A 26,707-nucleotide genomic window follows, 5' to 3' on the forward strand; every position below is an offset into this window, starting at 1 on the left:
TCAGGTAACAAAGTCCAGTCTGTTTTATTTCTAACCCAAATATTGCAAATATACAGAAAATTACCAGTACAAAGTTAAACACATCCAGATTTATTTACACAATGCTAAAGAAATTTGAGTTTGATTTCCGTTTTGTGGAATTTTGTAATGGGGTCTGGCTTTTGTTGTGTAACTGACATGGGTCACTGAAACTTGATTATCCCACCCCACATGCAATTTTCTGTCCCAAGGGAACAGAAAACTTGGGTTTTTAGCGCACATGCAGTAATGATGTTAATACTGCTTTACACTTTAGTAGGAAGGCAGCTGTCCCACAACTTGGGGAAGGGGCAGAGAAGTTATAGGACAGGGAGGGACCACATGCTCAGAAAGGGGACAAGAGACAAGAAAGGGTTGAACAACAGGCACATGGGGACCCTGAGCATTTCTGTGCATGAGGATAAGGAGGGTACGACCAAAACCCTCCTTCCCTAGACATCCAAACACGGGAGGTGGGCAGAATCATCGGGGAACATTCAAGTCACCCGACCACAAACTGAGGGCATGCGGAGGATGAGAATGTCATGAAAGATTTGGGACATATCAATAAATCATTAACATGTACACTATACAGTTTATACATGTATATATGTACATATATATATATATAAAGGTACAGATTAGTTTATGTTATTCTATATAAACAAGGATGCTTAAGAATGTACTGGTGTGAAAAAAATGCATACAGCAAGTTGTTGAAGACAGTTTCAAATTAATGTTCTGATTCTTACTGTTATAATGAGACATAACCAAGGAATCAACATTGTCCTGCTATTTCAATCATCCTTCATGAGGGCAAGGCCCGGGCTCTGCTCGGGCAGGACGATGCTCCCAGAGCTGCTGGGCAAACGGGCAGCAGATGAAACAGAAGGTCTGGCACCTGCTGAGCGCCAGTGCCGGTAAGTCTGGCCCTCCCTATCGCTCCGTCATGTGGCAAGTCTTACACTTTGGTTTTGTTCAAAGGACATTTAAGTCCATGTTTATTTCCCTGCTTGCGGCAAGGCAGTAGCAAAATTGAAAAGCTGAATCTCTTATTTTAGTAGTTCCAAGTATCCAGGGTGAGGGGTGAGGGGAATGTACTAACAATGGGCAGGATGAGCTCTAAACCACTGTATTTGGAAGCAGGGCTCTTTAGAGCTCTCCTGAAGGGAAAGAGAACCTCCCATACTTGGATGATTTGCCTAAGAAACAGAGAACTGACTGAAGCTCCGGCCAGCCCTCTCTGTACCCTGGTATTGTGACCAAGGCCACGGAAGAACCGGCTGCGCTTTATAGAGCTGGTGCAGGAGCTGGAGGTGGCCAGCACCTGACTCATCTGTCAGGGATGAAAGGCCAGCTTGGGCATGTAGAGGCCCAAAGGCAAACCTAGGAATTAGAGAGGTACATGCTGGAAAGCCTAGTTAGAGGCAGATGGCAAGTTCTCAATTTCAGTTATAACTAATCTACTGAATCTCCTGAGCCCAGCTTAGAACTGCCAGAACCCTCCAAACACTTTTGATTCTTCAAAGTGGTGTTCCCATTCAATCACCAGCCTCGGTATATGCATCCCTGGTCTCTGGACCCACTAAAAACCAAGAACCCCCCCTTAGGTCCAAGACACCTGTCACAGGTGAGGGATGGTGAGTTCTCCACCTGAATTTAAAAGCCCAGACCACTCTGGACAGTCTGACATGTCCAACTTATCTTACAATGCTAAATTCTATCACTGAAACCTCCAGCAATAATCTCTCCTGCTACCATCAAGCCTGGGATTTTATTACACAATGGTAAGCTACACTTTACACAAAGATAATGCTCCTAACCTAACATCAGTAGAACAAATTAGAACTTGTCTTCCCTCATAAGCTATCATGGATTTAGGCTGTTATGCTTTCTGGCTGAGGGCATACATTTCTGAGTGAGCAGGCTGATATGGAAAGCTAACTAGCCAATGAAGGGAATGAGCCAGGCTTGTTGGCAGTCCTCCAACCAACGGGAACTAGCTAGCTAGCCGGCCAGGGCCGAGCAAACAAGGAGAATGGAGAGGGGTGGCTCATCAAGGGAGATCCCACGCCCGCAACGAGGTGCGGGGCAGTTTCTAACCACATATTCAAAATCACCATTCATGTGTGTTTTCAGCCGTGAAGAACAGGAGAATAAGACTTGCCGTTTACCAAGGTGACAAAAAGGCTTCACACGCTGCTCTGACAGAAATGCCACTGACCCTTCTCCTAAAGAACAGCAAATCATCCAGAAGAAAGAAGCCCTTCCCGCTCCAGGTATCCAGCACCTGCACGCATAACAAGGTCGTGAGCCCTGAAGACGGCCAATGGACAACCGGCACTGCTCATCACACACAGGGACCCTGGACAATTTACTCACTTTTTGTATCTCAGCTCCATCCCCTAAAAATGCGTATTACAAACCCCTGCCTTCAAAGGAAGAATCTCACTGAGGATGTGGTAAGGTTCAAATGACATACTGTGAATGAAGTCCTCTAAAAGCTGCCAGGTTTTACAGAAATCCCAGATACCATTATAAGCAAAGAGCTTTAACCATACTTGGTTACAGAATACTAACTTTCCTACATCCTAAAATGAATCAGAGAAATACTGCATACTGGCACAGGTACTCCAACGGGTAACACGTATATGCCGTGGGCAAAAGGTGTGCAGCAGAAGTGGGTCTTTCCTGGGCATCAAATTCACTTTGGACAGGAGGTGAGGGTGTCTGGGACAAAGGCTGACACTTCATCGTTTGTGAGCCGGTCAAATGAATGAGCTTTTCCTAAAAGACCAGTGCTCTCTAGCTGAAGCAAATATGAATCCTCTTCACAAAAACTGCCCTAACTTTATTTTCTAACTAGGGCTCCCTGACTCATTTAATTTTCCTGCAGCTTCAAAGTCTCTAACCTTCTCCATCCACCCCCTCTCCCACTTTCCCTGCTGCTGTTAATCCATTCTGGGGAAGAGAGAACACGGCCATCTGCTCACTCATTCTGACAAAAGTTAATTTGGCACATTTACTTTTTTGTGACTTTACAGCCATAAAATGAACGAGCAGCAAAATGGCAGTTACCAAAGAATGTCCCAATCATAATTACTGGGTGAAACTGTGGCCAGCACAGTAGGGATGCTAAGACCAAGCTTGTACCATGCTATATTCCTGGCGAGCAAACATCCAAGCCGTATGAAAACTAACTACTGCAGCTCGCCGCTACTATACGGCCATCTTCAAATCCACCTCACTACATTCTACCGTGAAGTTAATTTGAAAAGTGTCAAATGGAAAATTTCCTTAAATTTAAAATACGAACCTAATGTATCACACAAAACATCACCTACACTGGAAGTGTGTCTTCAGTTGGTTCGGCCAAAAGTTTCACGGCAACAAATTCCTTGGCAAAGCTGGGAAAAATGGGTGAGGAGGAGAGCCTGGTAATAAAGTCCTGATTTTCAAAAAAACAGCCTATAAATCTGAAAATGTGTTTAGTCCTGGCTCCATGTACGACAGCAATCCAGGAGGAGGCACGCAAGTAAACGGCCATCCTGATGATTCACCGCCGTGCCAACAGGTGGCAGAGGACATGGAAGACTGTGTGATGTTCAGTCCGTAGGGGCCACACTGGGCGCCCTCCCTCGGCTCTAGCAAAGAGGTCACTTGGCCTGGGCAGACATCCGGGGCAAGCCCTAACCCTGTCCTTGAGCAAATCCACTGGCACAAACATGAAGCACGGTTGGAAAGATCTTGGAAGAAGCAAGAATTTGTCCTTTAATAGGTGCTAAATCTAGTCAATTCTCTGCTGCTCCCTTCTTCCTGCCCCAAGTTAAAAATATTGCCCTTTAAGTTTTCCTGATTTAGTGTCTTAGAAGCACATGGTTAAGTCAGTTGTCAAAGGGCAACTGACAAGGGTATACTCCCCGATTAAACAGGGGAAAAGAAACACCACTGTGGTCTACGGTCCCCAAAAAAGAAAGAAAGAAAAGGCAGGGTGTGTGTGAGGAGCTGGTGTGCAGTGTTCTCGGGGCAGGGCTGTCCCTGGCCGGGGAAAGGCTGCCCGGGCCGTGCCAGTCATTGCAGCCTCCAAGTCCCTCTCGGCAGCTGCTTTGTGTCGCCGGCAGAGCCCAGGGACAGCACCGGGTGCGTTGTGAACATTGATGCTGGGGTTGGCAGGAGCCCTGAAGCAGGCGCCATGCAAAACATGCGAGAGTGGGGTTAGTGAAACATTCCCTTCTGATTCCATTTCGTTTCCCTTAAAAAACAAAAACAAAACCAAAAGAACCCATACTTTGCAAAAAGAATTTGAAATAAAAAGTTAAAGAATTAAAAATTACCCCCCCTTCTCAGGGCCAATTATGAGAGTGTTTAGGGTTCCCCCCACCCCCCGCCCTGCATTTCTTTAGTGAAGGTCCTTTTGGCTTTGGTGGAAGCAGCAGAAACAGAGCTGGGTCCCTCGCAATGGGAAATTTATTCCCCCCATTCGGAGCCACAGGGAGTGTGAGAGGTACTGCGGTTCCATCATCTGTCCTCGGTCCCAGCTCCTTGGAGGAGCTATTCCAGGAGGTCCTGAGAAGAAAAACAGAGACCGTATTATTTACACACTAAAAAGTTCCTATTTTGAAAGTTATGACCTAGTTGCTGGGCTGGCCAACTCTCACAGTCATTAAGTTGCTGCTTCTGGCTTTTACCCTCCTTTGCCTCAGTCAGATCTTGATTATAAACAGAAAAAGAAACACTCCTGTTTTGTACTTGTGGCCCACCCCTCCGGAAGAAATGGTTTACCTCATCTGAGTCGTCGTGATAGCCGCTCTTGTTAGTGTGGGGGGCTGTGTCCAGAGCGTCCACGCCATCCACACCATTGGCCTCGGCATGTTGCTGAAGCACAGAGTATCGATGCACCAGGAACCTGGGGGTGGAAACATCTGTGAGTCCTCATGCGGTGAGGATGGATGTGTTTCTCACAGGACTGTGGATTTTCCGAGTTTTATATGTTCACAGAATGAGTCATACATATACGCTCCTGGTCGGCATGTGGAAAATATAAATTCTGATTTGGGCCTCCTGCTTTAGGGACATCACTTCAACGAGCTAGTTTTTGCCCAAGAGCAAACTCAACCGTGCGCCCTTGGCTGACTCTGTGGTTTGAATTCAGTACCTCTGACTGACTTCCATGCTCCTTACCTTCCCCCACACACGTATTTCTTCACGAGGAGCACCCCTGCTACGACGGTGACCAGCATCAGTCCCACGGTGGCCAGGATGATTGGAACAGAATTGGACTTGGAATTCTTGATAAATTAAAACACAAACAATTTCAGGTGTGCATATTCTAGGACTGAATTCAAGGAGACTGCCCATTTCCCTGGCCTCTCTGTGAATGATCCGCAGTCTCTAGGTATTTACTGCTTTCCCAGCCCCCCCACGATGGGCCCTCTCAGTGCTATCAGGAGGTCATCACTGGTGGCAGAGGGTAACCAGAACCTCAGCTCCTTGAAGCTGCCAGAATGGTGCAGACTCAGGGGCTTTCATGTCAAAGTAACATTGGGAGCCCTTGGCAGTGAGCTCGGTCACACAGCAATCGTGACTGTTCCCGGCTACCAGTGTGTAAGTCGTGGAGCACTTAAGGGTGCAGCAGGAAAGGGAGACACGATGGTAACAGGGGGTTGGAAGAATCTGGAACAGAGCCAGCACCCGGGAAGAAGCTGTGCCAATGCCTTATCAGGCAGGACAGCATATAACACTGAGACGTGTTTTTACTTAATTTTTGGTATGCTTTTACAAATAGGCCTTTTCATATCATTGTTTGAGTGTGACCTACCTGCTTCTGGGTGGGAGATAGGGAATGTGTGTTTTCAATGTATCCAAGAGGAGGCAGAGCTGGATTCTGGGACAAGCTGTGTTACTGTGGGTGGGAGTCCAGTGCAATCACACACACACAAACACTGAGGACAGCTGCCAGGAGTGTGGGGTGGGGGTGGGGGGGGGCGTAGAGGAGGAGCAACCTGCCCCCTGACAAGTACACACACCCACGCATCCTTCTCCCGCTACCTTCCTAATCCCCCCTCCGTCAGGCCCTCAGTCCTTAGAAGGCTGGGGAGGAAGGGGCTGCGGACTGTCCGCCTCTCATTTTATGGGTTAGGAAACTGGTGTTCACAGTTTACTGCCCCGGTCCCACTGCTGGTCCAGTACTTCTTTATCAAGAGGTTTCCTCTTTACCATTTCCCACACCCCAGCCAGACAGTTCAGTACTACAGATCTGTAATCAGCCCATGTCAAAACCAATCCACTGAGACCATCGTTCAGTTCTGCACTCTGCACGCACTCAGCATGACTTGGAGCAGAGACCACCTAACCTATGGCCCAGGGCTCCTCTCTTCCACAAGACTCCGGTGCAAGACTCCGGTCCTTTATAGCCAGGCTTCAAGCCTTTTTCCTAAATGACTCTCAGCCTCAGAAATGTCCTCAACTTGACGCTTCCAAGACTCAGAACAACTTTACAGAATTCCACTTTGTTCCCCCAACAAAGAAGTTTCTGGGGACGAGTTTCTCACTGCGTCGCATGACCCATCCTCCACACTAATGGTTTCCTGTGCAAAGCAAAGCCCGCTGGAAGTAGTTCGGCCGCTTTTATTCAGTAATAAAATTCTTAATGTTTTTTGTTCCTGGCAGAACAGGAAACCCCACTGGTACCTAAACCAGAACTACTTTCATATACCTGCTTTTCAGGACTCAAAAAGTTACTTGTACATTTCTTTTTCAAGTCTTTTACTTCTCGAACTGGATTCACTCCACCTTGGCATCTGTCTCCTGGAATTTTCCGGTACCTGAAAAGGCAGAAGACATTTTTTATCAGACCACTAGGATGTATCCCTGGATTCTTGTTAGTTCCTGAAAACAAGATTTGAAAAGTGCAGAAAAGCATCTCCACCTTATACCACCTCTCAGGCCAGAGGGGAGAGCCACAGGATGTTTCAGGGACATTTTGTGTAGTTTCAGGCCTTGAACAGACCAAGCATCCCTGGCCATGCTGTGGGGACATGCCCACCATTCTGCCTTAAGAGATGGGGCCAAAGAACTGTGACCCAGGGAAAGCACATTAACACATGGTACAAAAATGGGAGGGGGAAATATGTATCCGGGGAGGGGGCACCGTGTCCCCTCCAGAGCAGCGCTGCCTAATGCAGTAGCTACTTACATTTCAACTAATTAAAACTAATTCAGTGCCTCAGTTGCTGCACACAGTCAGCAGCCACCATATGGGACACAGCAGGTTAGGGAGCATTTCCAGCACCACACAAAGTTCTGTTAGACAGTGTTTTGCTAGTGTGCCCTAGAATGCCGTGTGCTTGGAGATGTGGAGTGCTGCGAGTGGGGGGTCTCACTCTGCAGGGTGAAGACTCCTCTGTCACGATTTGAGAGGAGAGCCGCCTCACCCATTTGTTGTCAGGTGCTCCTCTCTGCCATACAGACAAAACTCCAGGTCGTGGCCCTTCAGTTCTGGCTGCTCCACACATTTGGAATCATTTTCTGGACGGAAGTAGCCAAAATCACTGCCAAGAGTCAGCAAAGAAAGTATCTTTCAGAGTTGCTGAAAGACAGTTAAGTGACTAGTAATGAAGGGTTTCTGAGGAGCAGCGGAAGCTTAATATTCCAGTCTTTGGTTGCATGAGAGCAGCTCAGGAAGGCCTGTGTCATCTGTAAAGAGGGTCTGTTCAGGAAGACAGACATGAAGAGGGCTAAACTGGGGGACCATCAGCTTACGGATCAGGCCTGGTGGACTGAGGACTCAGCGGCTGGGAGCCCTGCACAGACCACGCGGACTCCAGGAAGGGGATGACTGCAGCAAGCGGGGGGGTGGGGGGGACTGTGCACCGAGAACAAAGACACTGAGAAACAGTGGCAACAGCGACAGATCTAAACCCACTATGCTTAGGAATCTTTTTATTTACCTCCAAATCGCTCATTATTATGTTTTTGGGAGGTATTCCATAGGGTGTATGCCAAATCTTTCCTGCCTGCCCCATTTCTGTCCCTCTTAGCTTCTTAGATGACCTTTGTTTCCAGTGCAAATGCCTGTTGTGCCCTCCATCCTACCCCCCTTTCTCTGTTTCTCCCAAGAAATATATCGCCTCCTCTCCAAGGCTGACCCCGTACACGAGCGCCCTGGGCCCATCCTTCCTACTGCCCTGGGATCTGGCTTCACTGATGGTATGGACCGATTATCAGTCCCTTAGCCTGCACATGTCCTCTTCCTTCCCCCTCTTCTTCCTTATCCTTCTTAGAAGGATATTTTATACTTGTTCTATTGTACTCATTTCCTTTTTATTCCATGCATTGTGGCTTCAACCCCCGTTATCACCTTGGAAGCGAATGTCTGAGGCCCCCAAGACTCCCTAGTCATGCCACTGTGGAGAGCCCTCTCTGGCCCTGCCTGTGTGGTGGCCCCGACACAGCACCTGCTCCTGCTCCTGCCGTTGCAACTGTGTCTGCCGGTTTCTCTCGGCACGGTTTGCACTTCAATCTTCCTAGCCTGGAAATGCAGACCCTTTCCTGCGGCCCACAGGTCATCCTCTTACTCTGTATCTGCTCTGCCTTCATGAGCTTCATTATTTGTTGCAACTAAAACTTCCAGGTTTTACCTCTCTTGAGCTCTGATCCTCCATTTCCAAGTACCTGCTGGATGTCACCACCTAAATCTGCTGACAGACCTTCAAATAAAGTGTCCAAAACATGTCACAAATTCTCTTTCAAGCCAGCCTCTCCCAACATTTCCCTATGTTTGTCCAGGGCACTGCCTTCCTTCCATTATTGAAGTCGAAAATTCAGCCTGGGCATGCCCTATCTGGACCCTACTCACTTCTTTATTGTGACCTCTGTGACTTCCCCTCATGGCCTATCTCCCGACACACCGTTCCCGAGCATGCCGGTGGTATCTACACGTACGCCAGTCCACGGCTTCAATGACTTGCTTCTTCCCAGATGTGCAAGGTCAGGTCCTGCCACCTGTCAGGGATCGGCTCCAATGCTGCCTCCTCCACAAAGCCTCCTTTGACCCATCTCCTTTCAGCTCTAGATGGAACAGCCTCTAGGTTCTCTACATCTTCAAGGCACTGTTTCACAGCATAATTACGTGCATCTTACCAGGAGAGTCAATAACAGGCTTTCCACCATCACTTTGCACTGCCTTGTGCACAGCAAGTATGTGATGGATGCTTGGGGAATACACAGATGATGCTTGCACTTCAAGGTTTTTGTGACAGATATTTAGGGGACAGGGTAAGAAGATGCAGAAGACACCACCCCTCTAGCACGGAGGGGGAGTTCCGGTGAAAATTTTAGGATGTCCAATCCGAAATGTCCGGGAAAGTGCCCTTCCCGCTCACAGAGTACACATTTCTTAGGCATGGGTGGCACAGTGTGTAGGCTCTGGGGCCAAGCTGCCACGCACACATTCCAGCCGTGCCGCTTCCCGGCTGGGTGATGGTGGGCGAGTTAGCGGTAACCTCTGAACCTTCATTCCTCCCTTTGTGAGATGGAAATGGCAACAGTACCTAGCTCAGGGGGCTGCCATGGTTAAACATAAATTGTTCGGGACAGTGCCTGGTATAGTTACTGCTCAGGAAACATCAGCTGCTATCACGACTACTCAATGATGATCAAATACAACATGCCCTCAAGGAGTCGAGACTTTACTGGTAGAACCAAACCTGTGCACAATAACCAAAACACAGCAAGAGCTGTACGGCAGAAGCCCAGATGAGTGAAAGCTGGAGAAGGCTTTACGGAGGTGAGAACTGAGCTAAGTATTAGAGGCCAAATAGGAACTCCCAAGCTTGGGGGTCAGGCAGGGAATGTGGGAAGACTTTCCAGGCAAAGGAAGCAGCAGGTAAAATGGCATGGAGCTCTGAAGAAGCACAGCTTGTCTGGAAAGCAGGAGAAGGTCAGGTAATTAAGAGCCTGGTCTGGGTCCAGTCTAGGATGTAGAGTGTCCCAGTGTCAACAAGCTCTAGCCCTAATATGACACCACAGTGACCGGAAGGATCCTGTTTCCTGTGGAAACACAGAAGACAAGACCTCTGGCCCATTCTGCATTTAGATGTGAGCCACACATGGGGAACCACACCGGGTCAGACTGGGTGTTCGCTCAGTCCCAGAGAATGTGATGTGGGAGGACACGACTGCTACCTGTCTGCATTCTTTTCCAGATCCTTTAAAAATTTTTATCTTTGAAAGAGAGAGAGAGAGAGAGAGAGAGAGAGAGAGAGCAAGCATGAGCAGGGGAGGGGTAGACAGAGGGAGAGAGAATCCCAAGCAGGCTTCCTGGTGCCAGCATGGAGCCTGATGCGGGGCTCAAATCCATGAACTGTGAGATCATGACCTGAGCCAAAATCAAGGGTCAGATGCTTAACCGAATGAACAACCCAGGCGTCCCTTTTCTAGATCTTTTAGGATCCACTTTTACTTCCTGTCAGTATGTTTTGCAGGTAATGAATTCCATAAGATTACTGGCTGTGATGGGAAGCAGTGCCTCTTATTTGACCTAACTTACCCTGCTTGGCTACCTGGGGCCTGCCTTGCCCTTATGTAATCAACTAAGTCCATGCCAGTAGGGTAACTAACCCTTCAGCCCAGATGGTCCTGAACTTGAGGCAGTCCATCTGGATGGCCTCTAGACCTTGATACGACATCTGGACCATCAGTACTCCAACATCCCCTCCAGTCTCCTTCAATCTTGCAGATGATCCAAAACCTAGTGCCCTACCTGCTGAACTCAGGCCGCCAGTGTTTAGTGAACACATGAATTCCAACTTCCTCCCAGCTCCTGTACTGTCCTTCCTGGTGTTTCTGCCCTATTTTCTCCTCTCTCTGTTTCTGAGTTCTCTTCCTCCTTATACACCTCCCTCCCTTGCTGTCAGGCCAGGATTCCTGGGGGCTGTTGCTGGCCCTGTCCAATAACTGACTGACTGGCCTGATAATATTACCTGTCCAATTGCTAATAACTCTCGGTCCCTTCTCTGTGCCTCCATTTCCTCAGTAAGAGCAGCAGTTCTCCACCCTTGGAGAAGAAAGGATTTGAATATTTTTCAGCACTATAAGTCAATGGTCTTTCACTACCTCCTGCACAGCAAAGGGGCTGACAGAGATGTGAGGGAAGCTGATACCAGAGGAAGTCCTCCAGGGAGCAGGGGCAGACGGACGGCTGCTTGGTCACAACATAGTCCCGACCATTCTGGCAGACAGACGACTTGCGGAGCCGCAGGTACTGTTCTTTGTAGCCTAAGATGCAGCCGTCTCCGTAGTCTCCGGGGTCAGCAGAGTGAGCCAGCCATACGGTATAGTCCTTCTCCTCACCTAAAGGGAAGACAGGCTGTTCAGGCCACCGCACCCACGTGTGTGAGGCAGCTGCCCGGCTGAAAGGAGAGGAAGGACAAGAAAAAGGGGATGTCAGACTCATCCCACTGCCTCATTTTGGAACTGCAGACAAGAGTTACGTCAGTTGGAGCCTACTAGCATTGGCACCTCCTCGTGTCAGAGGAGGACACTTCACATCTCACCGCCCGTTTGAGTATTAGGAAAAAGCTTATTTGCTTCAAAGTGGGCAGCTGGATGGAGGACCTCTAAGCTTCCTTCCACATGGAGAGACTGCTGCCTCCATGTCTTGCACACCTGTGCTGTTGGTCAGCAGGAGCTGTCACAGGTAAGCAACCAGGCGTTTCCTTTCAGGAGACAGCAGTTAGCCAAAAGCTAGGGTTCAGTTTCACCACTCGTTAGTTTGCCTCAAACAGAAGGGAAGACAATCTCTTTCTAGACTTTTAACTTCAGATGACTGGCTTTCACGTAGACTGCTGATGACAGTCAATCCAGCTTTGTAAGTCGTATCACTCACTCCTGGAGAAATGACTCAAAGGCCATGGCCTAGACTGTGGATTAGGGTTTTATCCTCTGGGATACGAAGACCAGCGCAGAGTCTGTTAGGGAGCAGGTGTCTACCAAATCTTTTAATGGCGTTAAACTTCAGGGATAACTGTAGAGCTGCCTTCTGAGGGGAAAACTCACAAGCCAGCTCCTTCACAGCCTATTTAATGAATCTGGATATTAAATAATGACTCTCGGGTATTAAATCATATGTAAACACCTTGTAGAAAAGGCCCAAACAGTGCTTCTGCTTCCTCCAGGAGTCACTAAACTAACATTCTGAGGAAACAGACCCATTGTGCCATCTAATAACAGGACCAAAATTCAAACAAAGCTACTTGAAACCTTAAGTCTTTTATCATAACATGCCAACAAGAAACCACGGCTCGCAGGGTGGGAGACTTTTCTCCAGTTTTCTCTTTTATCCTCCATATTTTTCAGTACGGTGTCAGCATCTTTGGTACTGGGGCCTGGGTCTGCTTATGATTCTTTAGCAACACCTTGCAATGAGCATTTTACCTCCTTTTCGGAAGCCATTTTCCATGCTTCTAACATGCCTTCCAGTCTGACATCACAGAACTCTGAAATGGTCAGTGTGGGCTTCGAGCTCACCCAGTAGCCATTCTAGAACCTCACCTGTGACTGACATTCAAGCCAAAACTCTTTACACGAATACTTCCTCACTTCAACGTTTTGATAATCAGATGCTCTATGCAACACACTTTCCTCTAATGCTTCTCTTACAGTTCTGCTGCAATCAAGGGTGAAAAGCCCTGAAATGTCATGAAATAATTTTAGATAAACACAAGGACGCATTATCCTTACAAGCAGAAAAAAGTCCCATAAAGTGTTACAGAGCTTCAACAGTGTGAGGCCACGCTTACAGCCTTAGCCATACACGGCTGGTCTGAAGTGAGATTTACTCTAAGGGTAAGGGTAAAGTATACACTGGATTTTGAAGTCTTAGAAGAAAAATATAAAATATTTCACTGATAGTTCTTTTTTTTTTTTTAATGTTATTTTTTGAGAGACAGAGCATGAGCAGGGGAGGGGCAGAGGGAGAGGGAGTCACAGAATCCGAAGCAGGCTCCAGGCTCTGAGCTTTCAGCACAGAGCCAGACATGGGGCTCGAACTCACAGACTGTGAGATCATGACCTGAGGTGAAGTCGGGACGCTTAACCGGCTGAGCCACCCAGGGGCCCCACATTGATAGTTCTTAACACTGCCTACATATTGAAATGATTTTAGGGGGCGCCTGGGTGGCGCAGTCGGTTAAGCGTCCGACTTCAGCCAGGTCACGATCTCGCGGTCCGTGAGTTCGAGCCCCGCGTCAGGCTCTGGGCTGATGGCTCGGAGCCTGGAGCCTGTTTCCGATTCTGTGTCTCCCTCTCTCTCTGCCCCTCCCCCGTTCATGCTCTGTCTCTCTCTGTCCCAAAAATAAATAAACATTGAAAAAAAAATTTTTTAAAAAGAAATGATTTTAGGTATAGTAAGATGATTATTTTATATTATTATTAAAGTGAATTTCATCTCTTTTACTTCTATAATGCAGCCAACAGAATAATTTAAATTGCACATGTGGTCCTCATTTTATTTCTTTTGGACAGTGCTAGTCCAAAGAAGGAAGCTGCATTTCTGATACCATTCATTGCATTGCCTTGAACATCCCTCAATCCTCTTTCATATGCTTTTTTTTTTTAAAGTAGGCTCCATGCCCAACGTGGGGCTTGAACTCATAACCCTGGAATCAAGAGTCATGTGCTGTACCGACTGAGTCAGCCAGTGGCCCTCATATGCATTTTCTTATTCCAGCTAAAAGAAATGAAATTGAATTATTAGGAAAATAGGCTTATATGTTCTGGTAGAAAAGGTCAAAGGAGACTCTACTCACAGTTCCTTTCAAGGACATCTTTAAAATCAATGGTATAGGAGACCCACTGGCGGGTCAGGAAAGATTCTGTGAACCCCCATATGCTGATATTCATGGACCGAGCTCCAGGTTCTGAAGCTAGACCGGTAAAGTAGATGGGCTCCTTGGTGAACATGTAGGTTTGCCAGCACTGACCTTCATCTGTGGAGAACCTGAAACCACAATTAGAGAACAGTCGTGACAGAGGATCAACATGTATGGGAGTATCAGGAAACTACTCTGGTTGTTTGATCCCAAACCAGAGAAAACCCTCATACTTATGTCATGGCTTAGTGACTGATAACTATATAAACTTTTAATGCCCACAGATAACAGGGTAGGTAAAAGAGATTCATTCAAAGAATATAGAAGAAAATGCCTTTATAAAAATTGTTTCAAAGGAAACAGAGGGTAGCGACCCATGTACAAAGGGGCTTCTGAATAAACATACAAAATTATTTTAGAGAACTTATACTTAAGGAGTAATTTTCCATCCAAAGTGCTTAAATGTTTCTATATGATTCTTGTGGAGAGAAAGAAGAATTATTTATTTACTTATTTATTTAAAGAGAGAGAGAGAGAGAGAGCGAGCGTGACCGCACACATGTGCAAGCCACGGGGAGAGACAGAGAATCCCAAGCAGGCTCCATGCTCGTTGCGGAGCCTGACTTGGGACTCAATTCCATGACCCTGGAATCATGACCTGAGCTGAAATCAAGAGTCAGACGCTCAACGAACTGAGCTACCCAAGTGCCCCAAAAGAAGAGTATTTTTAAAAAGTGACAAAAAATGTTAGCTAGAGGAACTCAGAAGAAAAAGCAAAGATACTGAATGTGGGTTGCTCTAGATGCAATCCTTTCAAGAATGTTCCCTACAGTTCTTAGAATGCACAAATTTGAATCAGGGTCCATAACTATCCCTACCTCCCACAGAAAAACATCCCACAGTTGCCCTCCATGCAGATAGTGTGGGTGGAGCAGAGCTCATGCATACTTAATCACATTGATAGGATGGCTGCTGTGCTCAATGGCCACAATGATGCCTCCGGAATCCAGGATGGTATAATAGTGGGGTCCTTCGAGCATCTTCGTCCAGGAGTAACCCCCATCATCTGAGATGTACACATCTGGGATCATCACTGAAATGGCATCCCCTACACTACCTGCAACACAATCCGCCATCTCGTCAGCAAAAATCAGCAATGAAACGGAGAGGGTTTACTGCCAAGAGAATAATTTTCAGTGAATTTACTCTGATTATTTCCCATCATACCTCTTGTAATAGGAAAAAAAGGCCACTGAAAAGTTGGGAAAGGAAGTCATGTTTCTCTCTCTGATGGGGAGTCTAATGAAAAACCCAGAGTATCATTATTATTCGAGAAATTTCACAAAGGATGGTAAACATCATGTATGGTGGTTTTCTTATAGGATTCACGGCTGTGGCTGAGTTTTAGTGTGCTCAGCTACTTGCTCCTGTGGAGATGGGGGGCGGGCTGCTCACCATGGGCAATGACTATGCCGACGGCCTTAGGCTCTGACAGTGGGGCCATTGGAACGTTTAGTTTCTGGGAGATGCTGTAGGAAGCGTGAATATGAAGGCTGCACTGTGAAAAGAAACCAAAGCTCAGATTAAAACCAAAGGTGTAAATTTTTAATCATCTCACAGAGCCTTCTAAGAAAGCTTTGAATTTAACCCAGACTTCAGCGGGATACTCTCTTAAAAAAAAAATTGTGGTAAAAAATACATACCATAAAAGTCACCATCTTAACCATGTTTAAGTGTACAGTTCAGTGGGGTTAAGTACATTTATACTGTTGTGCAACCATTACCACCATCCATCTCCAGAACTTTTTCAAACCAAAACTCTACACCCATTAAACAGTAACTCCCATTCCTCCTCCTTCCAGACCCTGGAAACCACCATTCTACTTTGTTTCTATGAACCTGACGATTCTAGGTACCTTATATAAGTGGAACCACATAGTATTTGTCTTTTGATGACTGGCTTATTTCACTTAGCATTATGTCCTCAAGGTTCATCCATGTTGTGGTATGTGTCAGAGTTTATTGAAGGCAGAATATTATTCCATTGCATGTATATGCCACATTTTGCTTCTCCGTTTATCTGTCAAAGGACACTTGGGTGGCTTCCAGCTTTTGGCTACTGTGAATAATGCTACTATGAACATCGACATGCAAATATTTCTTCGAGACCCTGCTTTCGTTTGGATATATACTCAGAAGTAGGATCGCTGATCATATGGCAGTTCTGTTTAATTTTTTGAGGAACCGCATACTGTTTCATACAGTGACTGCACTATTTTTCATACCCACCACTGACGCACAAGGATTCCAACTTCTCTACATCCTTGGCGACACGTTATTTTGTTTCGTCTTGTTTTTGATAGTAGCCATTCTAATGTACATGAGAGGCGTGAGAGGTGATCTCTCCCTGTGGCTCTGATTTGCATTTTCTTAATAATTAGTGATGTCAAGCATCTTTTCATGTGAGTTTTTGGCCATGTATATATTTTCTTTTTTTTTTTTTTTAAGCTTGTTTATTCTGAGAGAGAGTGAGTGAGCACAGGAAGAGCAGAGAGAGAAGGAGAGAGAGAGAATCCCAAGCAGACTCCTTACTGTCAACATATGAGATCATGCGGGGCTCGAACTCATGAACCGCGAGATCATGACCTGAGCTGAAATCAAGTCAGACACCTAACTGACTGAGACACCCAGGCGCCCCTTGTATATTTCCTATACAGAAATGTCTACTCAAGTCCTTTAACCATTTTTAATTTGGGTATTTGTTTTTTCTGTTGTTGAGTTATGGTCTCAGTGGGATATTCTTGATTCCAAAATAGATTAGTATATCTAGGAGCAAATTATGCAATTATTTTCTCATGTGTAATGCTTAGTTTATTTTATTCCTGCATTACACCGAAGCCTCTGATCAATATTTAAAGCGTGAATAAAAAACATGAAAATAAAAATAAAGCATGATTCCACACAAATAAATTTGATGAAAACCTGACATACTTCAGATACCGTACAAGATGTGGTGCTGATTCAAAGTAAGACCCAGTCCTGTCTTTAAGATTTCTGAGAAACCAGTTGAGTTATAAAGCACAATGAAAGTTAATGTTTTAAAAGAGGTCTGTGTTGGATAAAATGTTCATTTTATGTCATATATTTTACTGCAGTAAAAAGGGGTTCACACAAACTACGGACGACATGAAGAGGCAGGATTAATTCTAGGTGAAGATGGGCCCTCAGGATGATCAGGATTTCCGCTGCTTCTAATGGCTCAGGACTGGGAGAGTCAGGCATAAATTTCCCAAGAGTCACGTGGGCAGCACCACAGAGGCAGGAGCGCACGTAGGGGGTTCAGGGGGCAGCAGAGGGCTACAAGGAACATGCCAGTGATCAGATGGACAATGACAATGAAAAGGCAGAAGAGAGCCTGACAGGGGAGGAGAGGACCTTCACTCACCAGGTCAGAGGCACAGACTTTATTCACAGGCAAAGGGGAACCCTGAAACGTACTGAGGAGGGAAAGGCATGGAGTGTGAGAGTGGCCAGGCAAGTAAAGAGGCCACTGCACTGCCCAAGGCTCAAGGTGAAGAGGGCAGGCACAGGGCAAGGCCACGGTAGAGGGATGGAAAAAAAGGGGAAAGGAGAAAGGGCACCGGGTGGTACAGGTACACTATCTTACACGGTCTGAGGCTCTTAAAAGGAAACAAAAAGTCCCGCCTACAACAGCAGAGTGGATATCGGCCACAGGTATTCTGAGAAGAGCTCGGGAACCACCAACACTGTCATTTTTTGAGGAAAACTCCCAGGGTTCCCCGAAGCTCTTCTCAAACTCTGTAACATCCAGACACAAGACTTGTTTCTCTTTTCTTTTTTTCTTGTCTGTCCAGACCCATCACTCCTGGAACCTGGGATCTCCTGGAGCAATGCCTTTGTAGCTCTATTCTTAGCCTCTCCTCAGAGGGGCCAGTTCTGGCATTCATGGGCCCTACCGTGTCACCATCCACACCCTCTGGCTGTGTGGAGCCCAGGCAGAGGGGAAGAGAAGGCCAAGTTCTCTTCTGTTTGTTTCTGGCCAGCACGGCTTTGCACTGCTCATGAATGGCTGGTCCCCGGCATCACATAGAATTCCTTAAGTCTCATAGTTGCCATGCTGACTCTTAACTGATCACCGGCCCATCCTCTGTTCTGTTTTCATTCAGTGGTTTAGTAAAACACAAAATTTTAGCCTTTAGTTTTGTTTTTCTTTAAAAGACAAATAGTCCATAGTATTTTGGCTTTTCCTTTTCCTACATTCTACATTACTTTCATTACTCTGATTTCCAAACTTTCCACCTGTAGCAGCTGTGGTCACTAATCAAGTACAAAACTTCATTATTCAAAGGCCTGAAACCGATCAGAGCAGGACACAATGGCTGCACAGGACACATGGAGTAAGACACACCTCATTCTTGTTTTTGGCTGTAGCATCACATTCACTGTTTTCAGGCTTCCTCAGGTGCTTCCACCTTCCTCCTTGGTCAAAAGTGATCATAGTCTGGATAGAGTTATCTGAATGGGAAAAGAACAGTCTTAAGTCTGATAGACCGGAAGTACCTTATTAAATTCAGTTTACCATGGCATCTCTCGCTCCTGGGGCTACATAATGCCATTAGAACTCTAGAGTCCTACAAGCTTGTAACATCCAACAAAACAGCTCAGTGTTGGTGAGTAACTGAGCAGCACTCTATGCTATTTGAAGAAGGCTTCCCACCGGAATAGGACTCAGCTGATTCCAGAAATCATCTAAACTGATACTCTTGAAAAAAATATCTTTTTTCTCCTTACCAACACAAACAGGTTAATGTCCATTCTCCTTCCTTGCTTGCTTGCCTTCAAGGTAAAATCTACAATGGGAAGGCATCCCAATCTTTACTCGGATAAGGCCAGGATACCAGGCTTGTTATAGGGACTCTCAAGATTTGAATGTATGTGCCTAAGTCTGGCTCAATAATTCCTAATTTTCATCTTTCCACTACCCCATACCCGATCTCTCCTATACCTTTTCTTTTTTTTCTACATGCTCTTCCCTGTTCTCTATTCTTAATGACATAAACTATTGCAAGTTTAAATTCAGAGACAATATGCTTTGAGTTTCCCAAGGAAAATCAAACAAGAAAGCAAATGAAGGACAATTCATTTAGTCAATAAATATTTATTGCACGCCTACTATGTGAAAACTGTTGTGAGCCTTCGGGACTATCTCAGTGAACAAAACAGAAATAAAACTTGGTGAATGTACATTCTAGCAGGGTCAGACAAACGCCAGACACTGTAAACAGGTAAATTATATAGTATGTTGGAAAATAAGTGCCATGGAAAATCCTGCCCTGCTAAAGAGGGGCTGAGTGTGTGTGTGTGACTAGGGGAGGGCAGACAAGCTCCCAGTGGGACAGTCATGGCAGGCTCTATGGCTCTATGGCTCTATGGCTGCTCTATGGCTCTATTCATATTCATATTCAGAAAGCAACATATGAGCACAGATTGGGAGGAGGATGGTGTCAGCCTTGCATATATCTGGGGAAACAGAGAACAGTCCCTGAAAATCTCTAAACCATGCGTGTGTGTGCCTGGTGTGTTTAACGACTGGCAGAGGGCTGCAGTGACCAGAATGCAGTGGGTGGAGGGGAGAGGGGTGGGAGGAAACGGGTCAGTACTGCTTAAGACCTTCCCGACCACTGCAAGATCTTTACCAATAAAAACAACCTCTCACCTCCCACCAAAAAAAATAAATACATCTATAAACAAAACCTTAAGAGTCTTTGTACTTTAGAGTGACGTGTTTATTTGTATAACTGGGCCTTAGCAAAGGTGAGCTCTGCAGAACCTCGGAGCAGAACACCAGAGGAACGCTGGCCGGCTACAGCTGTGCCTTCTACAAGGAGAAAAGCAGGAAGTGGTTCAAACTCAGGCTCATTCCTCTAGGCCTAAACCTCCCAATATAGAAAACTCATTGCTTTCATTTATGTAAAACTTCCTCTACACAACATAGAACCCAAAAAATCTTTCTTTCTATCTGCTGCTGCTTTGCTCTTTTTAGTTCTATTTACCATAACTGATGTAAAATGAAGAGCCAGTATTGACATGGATAGGCTTGCCGGCTAGGCAAGCAACAGTACTGGGGGGACAGGACCACCATTGTTTCTGAAAGTCTCGACTCCCAACACTTTCAGCTGAAGGACAGCTGTGCCCAGACTTACCTTCTGAGAGCACACTTGTTATGTAGACCCCGCGGAGGGAGGTCACATTGGTAAAGTCCGTCTCGCCACCTGTGGTGGTGTAGAGATGTCGGTCCAAGGACTTGGAATAGACAATGCCTCGATCATCTGAGGTAAAGATTGTGCCAAATCCGGTATCTGAAATAGGCAAACAAACAAAAACAGTAAGTCTTGTGGGGAGGGAACAGAGAGAAAAACAACAGTCCAACCATACACATGACTAAATGGCTGACTGACTGCATACATTAGCCAACTGTCCCTCTTCATGATGTAGGCAGAGACCTGAGCATTAATCATGGTTTGATACTCATGATTTTCATGTCCACCTTTAATTCTACTACCCAGCTTGGTGCCTGGAGTCTGGTAGATACTGTTTGTTGAATGAATTAACCAGATGCCACAGAAAAGCCCTTCCCAGATATATTCTGGTGGCAGAGGCAATACACTTAGATTTATATCATACATACCTCTAAATCTTTATATTCTAAACCAATGCTTCTTGAACTATCTGTGGTGAAGGATCAAATTTTTTTTTAAGTTTTATTTATTTAAGTAATCTCCACACCCAACATGGGGCTCGAACTCACAACCCCGAGGTCAAGAGTTGCATACTCCTCTGAGCCAGCCAGGCGCCCTGGTGAAGGATCAATTTTCAAATTTCTATTATGGCACAAACTGATCCTTTGTAAAGTATAATAAAAATTAATCCTAAGAAGAGTGAAATACAAAATCTAATCCTCAATGTTTTAATGATTAGATTCAACAGATGTAAAATTACTTTGTCAAATGGTAAGAGGAGTTTCTCAATGTTTGCTATTGCTTTAGTGCTTACTTGGCAACAAAGAGCTTGCAAACCGTATAGCACCGGTCCTCCGACCATTCTTTGAGCAGCACTGCTCTAGAATACTTGGACATACACATAAACCACATTCTAGAGCCAAAAGAAGGGGCCTTCTTAACAGAGACTACACAGTATCTCTAAGACAGAGTATTCAGTAGGACACTAATAAAAACCTAGGGGTAAGACGAAATGTCAACACGTAAGAAGGAAGCTCAAAATAGAACTTGAAGTTTAAATCTCTATGCGTTCAAGGGTGGGCCACTAAAAAAAGCTCTTACCTCCAGGTTCATCTACATGCATGAACACCATGTCATCATTAGCTGCTAGAATAGAATAGAACTGTTCCTGCCCCACAGAAGGTAGCTGGGCCATGCTCCACGTGTCCCCTTGATCTGTTGATACATGAATCCTTCTCGTTGTATCCTGGAACAAATAGCAATATTTAACTTTTCAATTTTCCACCAAGATGTCATGTGCAGGGACATGAATAGGAACATTATTATTCATAATTGTAAGTCTCACTCTCCATTTCCTCACTGGGTACAATCGTTATAAATGACACGTCCTAGTACCAATTACCAAAACAATTTCTTAAATTTTTTTTTGTTTATTTATTTTTGAGAGAGAGAGAGCACGAGCAGGGAAGGGTCAGAGAGAGAGGGAGACACAGAATCCAAAGCAGGCTCCAGGCTCCGAGCTGTCAGCACAGACCCCGATGTGGGGCCCAAACCCACAAGTCGTGAGATCATAACCTGAGCCAAAGTTGGACACCCAACCAACTGAGCCAGCCAGGTGCCTCACCAAAACAATTTCTAACCCCTAGCAAAGTTCCAGGCAATGGAACAATCCATTCTATTGTAAGCAAGGCTATCTTGGCTTCCTCTTTGGCTTCTTCATTCTGGTATGGCCCTGTATGATGTAATTCTCCCAACCTCTGACATTCCCATTTTCTTCAATAGAGCTAAGGGTATGATGGGGTCGTCTTTAGTTTGGCTTTACAGCCATTTGCTATGCTTGTTCAGATAATTCTTAAAATGATGATTACTGTACCAAAGTTAGGTCCCTCTGAGACAGTCCTAGCATAACCCAAAGAATGAGACAATTAAGAGTCTAGAAAATGGAGACAAAACTCATGCTTGGGAAATCACAGGGAAGTCAAGATGTGACACGTCTCCTCTTTAAGGAAGTCTCTCTAAACAGCCATAGTGAAGGGAACATGCACAGGCTAGGAAGAGGCCAAGGAGAGGCAGAAATTAATATAGGGGAGCTGATCAGGGAGTATTTATCTGTGAAAGGAGTCTGTTAGGTAGGCAATTAACACCTCCTTTCAGATAAATAGCTTAAAATAGCTACTAGACATAGTTAGCCAGGGCACAGGAATGAGTCCCAGGGCTTCCTTATGTTAAATACTCTTTAAAATTTAGTGACAAGTACATTTAACCTATCTCTAACTTATACCTAGATGTTTACTTTCGGTCTTACTCATTGTTACAGGTAGAAACTAGAATTAAAAAGCACACACTAGACAGTAGCAGTACAGAGTAGGAGGCTAACTCTGGAAGCAGTCAGTCTGATTTCCACCAGGGTTCTATCTCTGGGTGACCCTAAGCAAGTTACTCAATTTCCTCAAATACAAATTGAGGTGAGAGGCCAGCTCCTAGGGCTGCTGGGAAGATGATCACAAAACTGCTTGAGACAGTTATGTATAGTTACTGTGTCCACTTCCCCGTCTCCACTCCCCCTTTCTCTGAACCCGCTGTAATCAGCCCGTTAACCCCGGTGCTCTGATGAAAACACGCTTGTCCAGGTCACTGACAACTTCCACTTTGCCAACTCCAGTAGACAATTCTCAGGACTCATCTAATTACGTATTTTAGTTGAGTTTCACACAGCAGATCACTCCTCCTGCTTGAAACACTTTCTCCCCTTGGCTTTCGTGGAATCCTTGTCCTATTCCCCGCCTCCCTGGTCCTTCCTTCTCAGTCTTCTTTGCTGGATTTTCATCTCTTTCCAACCTTTCAGCATTACTAGGGTGCTCTGGCCCATGCTCAGGCCTCAAGAAGATAACATCTAGTCACATAGCTTTATATAATTTGGAGAGATTCATATACCCGAATGCTTACTCAACATTTCCACTTAGATATCTAGCAGGCATCTAATACCCAAAACTGAATTCTTGATTTCCCTCCCACAAACTTGGTTCTCTTGTGGTCTCTGCCATCTCAGTAAATGGTACCACCATTCACCCAGTTGCTCAGGCTAAAGACTAAAGTTATCCTGGGTTCCTCTCATTCCCTCACAATCCACATCTAATCCATCAGCAAATCCTACTGGCAACACGTTAACAATATATCCACACTCTTACCACTTCTTCTCTCATCCATGTTAATAGCCTGGTCCAACCTACCATCTTCTCTCACTGCTGTCATGGCCTCCCAGCTTCTCTTGGTTCTTCCATTCCTGCCCCTTGTCAGGCTGTTGGTTCCTGCACCTACCTATTCTGTCAAAAGAGCAGCCAACTTACACCATTCCCTTGCTAACAACCCTTCAGAGCTCTCCAACACATGAAGAATAAAAGCCATGCTCTTGGGGTGCCCGGGTGGCTCAGTTGGTTAAGCATCAGACTTTGGCTCAGATCATTATCTCACGGTTCAGTTTGTGAGTTCAAGTCCTGCATCAGGCTTCTGCTGTCAGCTTGGAGCCTATTTTGGATCCTCTGTCCCTCTTTCTCTGCCCCGCTCTGACTCACTCTCTCAAAAATAAACAGATTAAAAGAAAAACAAAAAAAGCCAAGCTCTTAATTGTGACCTATAAAGGCCATTGGCTCCCCCTCTTTGGTCCACCTTTCCCTGTGCTCCAGCCATGCTGCCCTTCTCACTGTTCTTCAATATTTCCAGCATGTTCCAATCCTAGGGTCTTTGTGCTTACTGTTTCTTCAGCCTAAATGTACACAGAGCTAAGTTCTTCACTTCAGTCAGGTCTCAGACAGCCCATCCAAACCACCCTATCTAAAATAGCACTGCTCCAGTTCCTAATGCATTCTATTGCCTTACTCAGCTATAGATTTCTTCATAGTTTTAATTGTTAACTGATATTATAATATCGTATTTATTAGTTTAGTGTCGATCCAATTCCCTACTTGAAAATAAGCTCTCAGAGCAGGACATTTATCTGTGTTGTTCACTGCTATATTCCTGGGACCTAGAATAGCACCTAGAATATAGGTGGTACTCAATTAATGTCACTATTTCATTACTGGATAATGAGCAAATGGGACTGCTTTTTTCAGATGCCCATGTCTGAGTAGAGTCCAAACACTGGGGCCATGCATCCCAGAACAGGTACCACAGGTCATGTGGTGACAACAGGCTGAGCTACAGAGTAGCCCTGAAGAATCAGTCAACTTCTAGGAAGACTCCCTCCAAATCTTAGTGAACGTTGCAAAAAAGGCAAGAAACTCTGTCAGTCCTAGCAGTAAAAGGGACTCGTTTGAGACATATTTACAGAATATTAGAAATCGCCAAAAAAAGGGCAATACCCACCTTATCAGCCATCACAGAGGCAAAAAGGAAACGTCCCCCAAGACCAAAGGAGTAGATTTTCACACCGATGGTTTTGAAGCTCTTCCCCAAGTCTGAAGTTCTCCATAATTCCAGTGCCCCAAGGTCAGCTTCTTAAACAAGACAAAATATTAATAAAAATTGCACATACTGGTGAGCCCCTAGTTCAAAACAACTGTTTTAGAATGTTCTTAATTTTATAGCTAACGGATTTTTAATCTTATGCATGTTAATCAAGTAGCAATATGAAATAACACAGCATTAGGCATAGGAAATTAACATGGGGTTTTATTTTTATACAGGTGAGGTTTTGCACTGGATAGAAAGATAAAGCTTACTTAATTAAAATACAGTGTTATATAAACGTGTCACAGCCACAGCATCCTGTTTTGCTTTCTTCATGCTTGGAAACAATCTTATTTTATTTTAAGTAGTCTTGAGTTTCTGGTTTTCTTGCTGATCATCTAACACCCCTACTGGAATTCAAGCCCCATGAGAGCAGGCCTTGGGTGTCTTGCTCTCTCCATCCTTAGAACGGTGATTGGCACACTACTGCAGGTGCTCACATGTGAATGAATGGATAAATGGAATGGATTTGTTGAATGAATAAATGAAGGATTGTTTTCTGCTTTGAAATGGTGCCATGGACTGGACAGCTAACAACTTCCACCAACACAAACAAAACCTCCATGTTCTTTTGCAGAAATCACTATCCACTTCAACTTGTTACTGTTTGTAGTCTAATATTTACTTTATGTATAAGCGTTACTAAAATTAAGTATACTGCTTCTGTGTGTGGCTTGCATTTTTATTTGATCTAGGCTCAGTGCTTTTAAAATTTGAATCTGGTTGTAATTTCAAAATTTTAAAAATCATTGCCAGTTATCTTTAGCTATTAAAATCAAGGACAATGGAAGGATCTTTGATGTTTCTACTTCTTACAACCATGAGTGGACAACAGGACACTCTTATTTGGGACTAAAATATACTTACTGCAAGAGCCGTTTGCATAGGTGGTAAAGAAGATGGTGTTTTCTGACCCCCTACAAAGAGGCAAAGACAGAAAAGACACAGTTCAAGACTGCTGTCAACTGCAGTCACGAGCTCCAGGCAAGTCTACTAATGACACACTGCATCCGCAGGCGCCAGCTGAGACAGCTTTTGGGGATGCTGCATGCCAGACTCTCGCAGCCTCGCTGGTCAAGGCTCCCCCCAGCCCGGCCCCAGGATTTTCCCCAGTCCACTACTTCTTCACGTGGACTCTTTCAGCGGGTCAGACTGGCCTACTTACTCTGTCCAAATCTGCCTCTTGCGTTTGCTGTTCCTGTTTCTGGCTTAAAATGCTTTTCTCTCTCATGTAACCAAATCTTACCCTCACAATCTTTAGGCTCCAGCTTCAAATTTAGCTCTTCTCTTTTTTTTTTTATTAAAATTTTTTTTCTTTTTTTTTTTTTTTTTAATTTTTTTTTTTCAATGTTTATTTATTTTTGGGACAGAGAGAGACAGAGCATGAACGGGGGAGGGGCAGAGAGAGAGGGAGACACAGAATCGGAAACAGGCTCCAGGCTCTGAGCCATCAGCCCAGAGCCCAACGCGGGGCTCGAACTCACGGACCGCGAGATCGTGACCTGGCTGAAGTCGGACGCTTAACCGACTGCGCCACCCAGGCGTCCCTAAAATTTTTTTTCTTAATGTTTATTTACTTTTGAGAGAGAGAGAAAGAGCATGAGCAGGGGAGGGGCAGAGAGAGAGAGAAGGGGACAGAGGATCAAAGCAGGCCCCACGCAGACAGCAGAGAGCCTGATGCGGGCCAAACCCATGACCCACAACTCATAACTGTGAGATAATGACCTGAGCCAAAACCAAGAGTCAGATGCCCAAATGACTGAGGCACACACGCGCCCCCAAATCTAGCTCTTCTATGAAATTTTTCCTGGCATTCCAACTGGAAAGCTTCTTTGCTGCAAAATTCTGGAGCAGTGATTCTCAACTGGGGGCAATTTTGCTCCCCCGGGTCATTTCCAGTGGTCACAACTGGGGGATGGGCAGTTGTTGCCAGTATCTAGTGGGCAGAGGCCAGAAATGCTGCTAAACACCCTGCGATGCAGAGGCCAGCTCCCCCACAACAAAGAACTGTCTGGTTCCAAACGCCGTTAGCACCAAAGTTGAGAAACC

The 26,707-nt window shown here is 45.3% G+C and overlaps 1 protein-coding gene across 3 annotated transcripts in view; it reads right to left on the reverse strand.

Annotated features, from left to right (window-relative positions):
• Positions 1-26,707, reverse strand: part of SORT1 (sortilin 1) — a 68,231-nt gene continuing 41,524 nt past the window's right edge. For 2 of the 3 annotated variants that reach the window (XM_086717749.1, XM_086717751.1), the window contains exons 7-20: positions 25,526-25,575; positions 24,515-24,645; positions 21,251-21,395; positions 20,114-20,269; positions 18,319-18,425; positions 15,345-15,447; positions 14,838-15,006; positions 13,827-14,017; positions 11,181-11,370; positions 7,452-7,568; positions 6,734-6,842; positions 5,200-5,306; positions 4,801-4,924; positions 1-4,584 (exon numbers count right to left, since the gene is read on the reverse strand). In XM_086717749.1, coding sequence (XP_086573875.1) covers positions 4,570-4,584; positions 4,801-4,924; positions 5,200-5,306; positions 6,734-6,842; positions 7,452-7,568; positions 11,181-11,370; positions 13,827-14,017; positions 14,838-15,006; positions 15,345-15,447; positions 18,319-18,425; positions 20,114-20,269; positions 21,251-21,395; positions 24,515-24,645; positions 25,526-25,575 — 1,714 coding nt within the window. In that variant the 3' untranslated portion in view covers positions 1-4,569. The remainder of the gene's footprint in view (positions 4,585-4,800; positions 4,925-5,199; positions 5,307-6,733; positions 6,843-7,451; positions 7,569-11,180; positions 11,371-13,826; positions 14,018-14,837; positions 15,007-15,344; positions 15,448-18,318; positions 18,426-20,113; positions 20,270-21,250; positions 21,396-24,514; positions 24,646-25,525; positions 25,576-26,707) is intronic. The other variant, XM_086717750.1, reaches the window with a different exon arrangement.

Source organism: Puma concolor, chromosome C1 (assembly GCF_028749965.1).
Source record: "Puma concolor isolate L17-30 chromosome C1, mPumCon1.1.hap2, whole genome shotgun sequence".
In the NCBI taxonomy this organism is placed as follows: domain Eukaryota; kingdom Metazoa; phylum Chordata; class Mammalia; order Carnivora; family Felidae; genus Puma; species Puma concolor.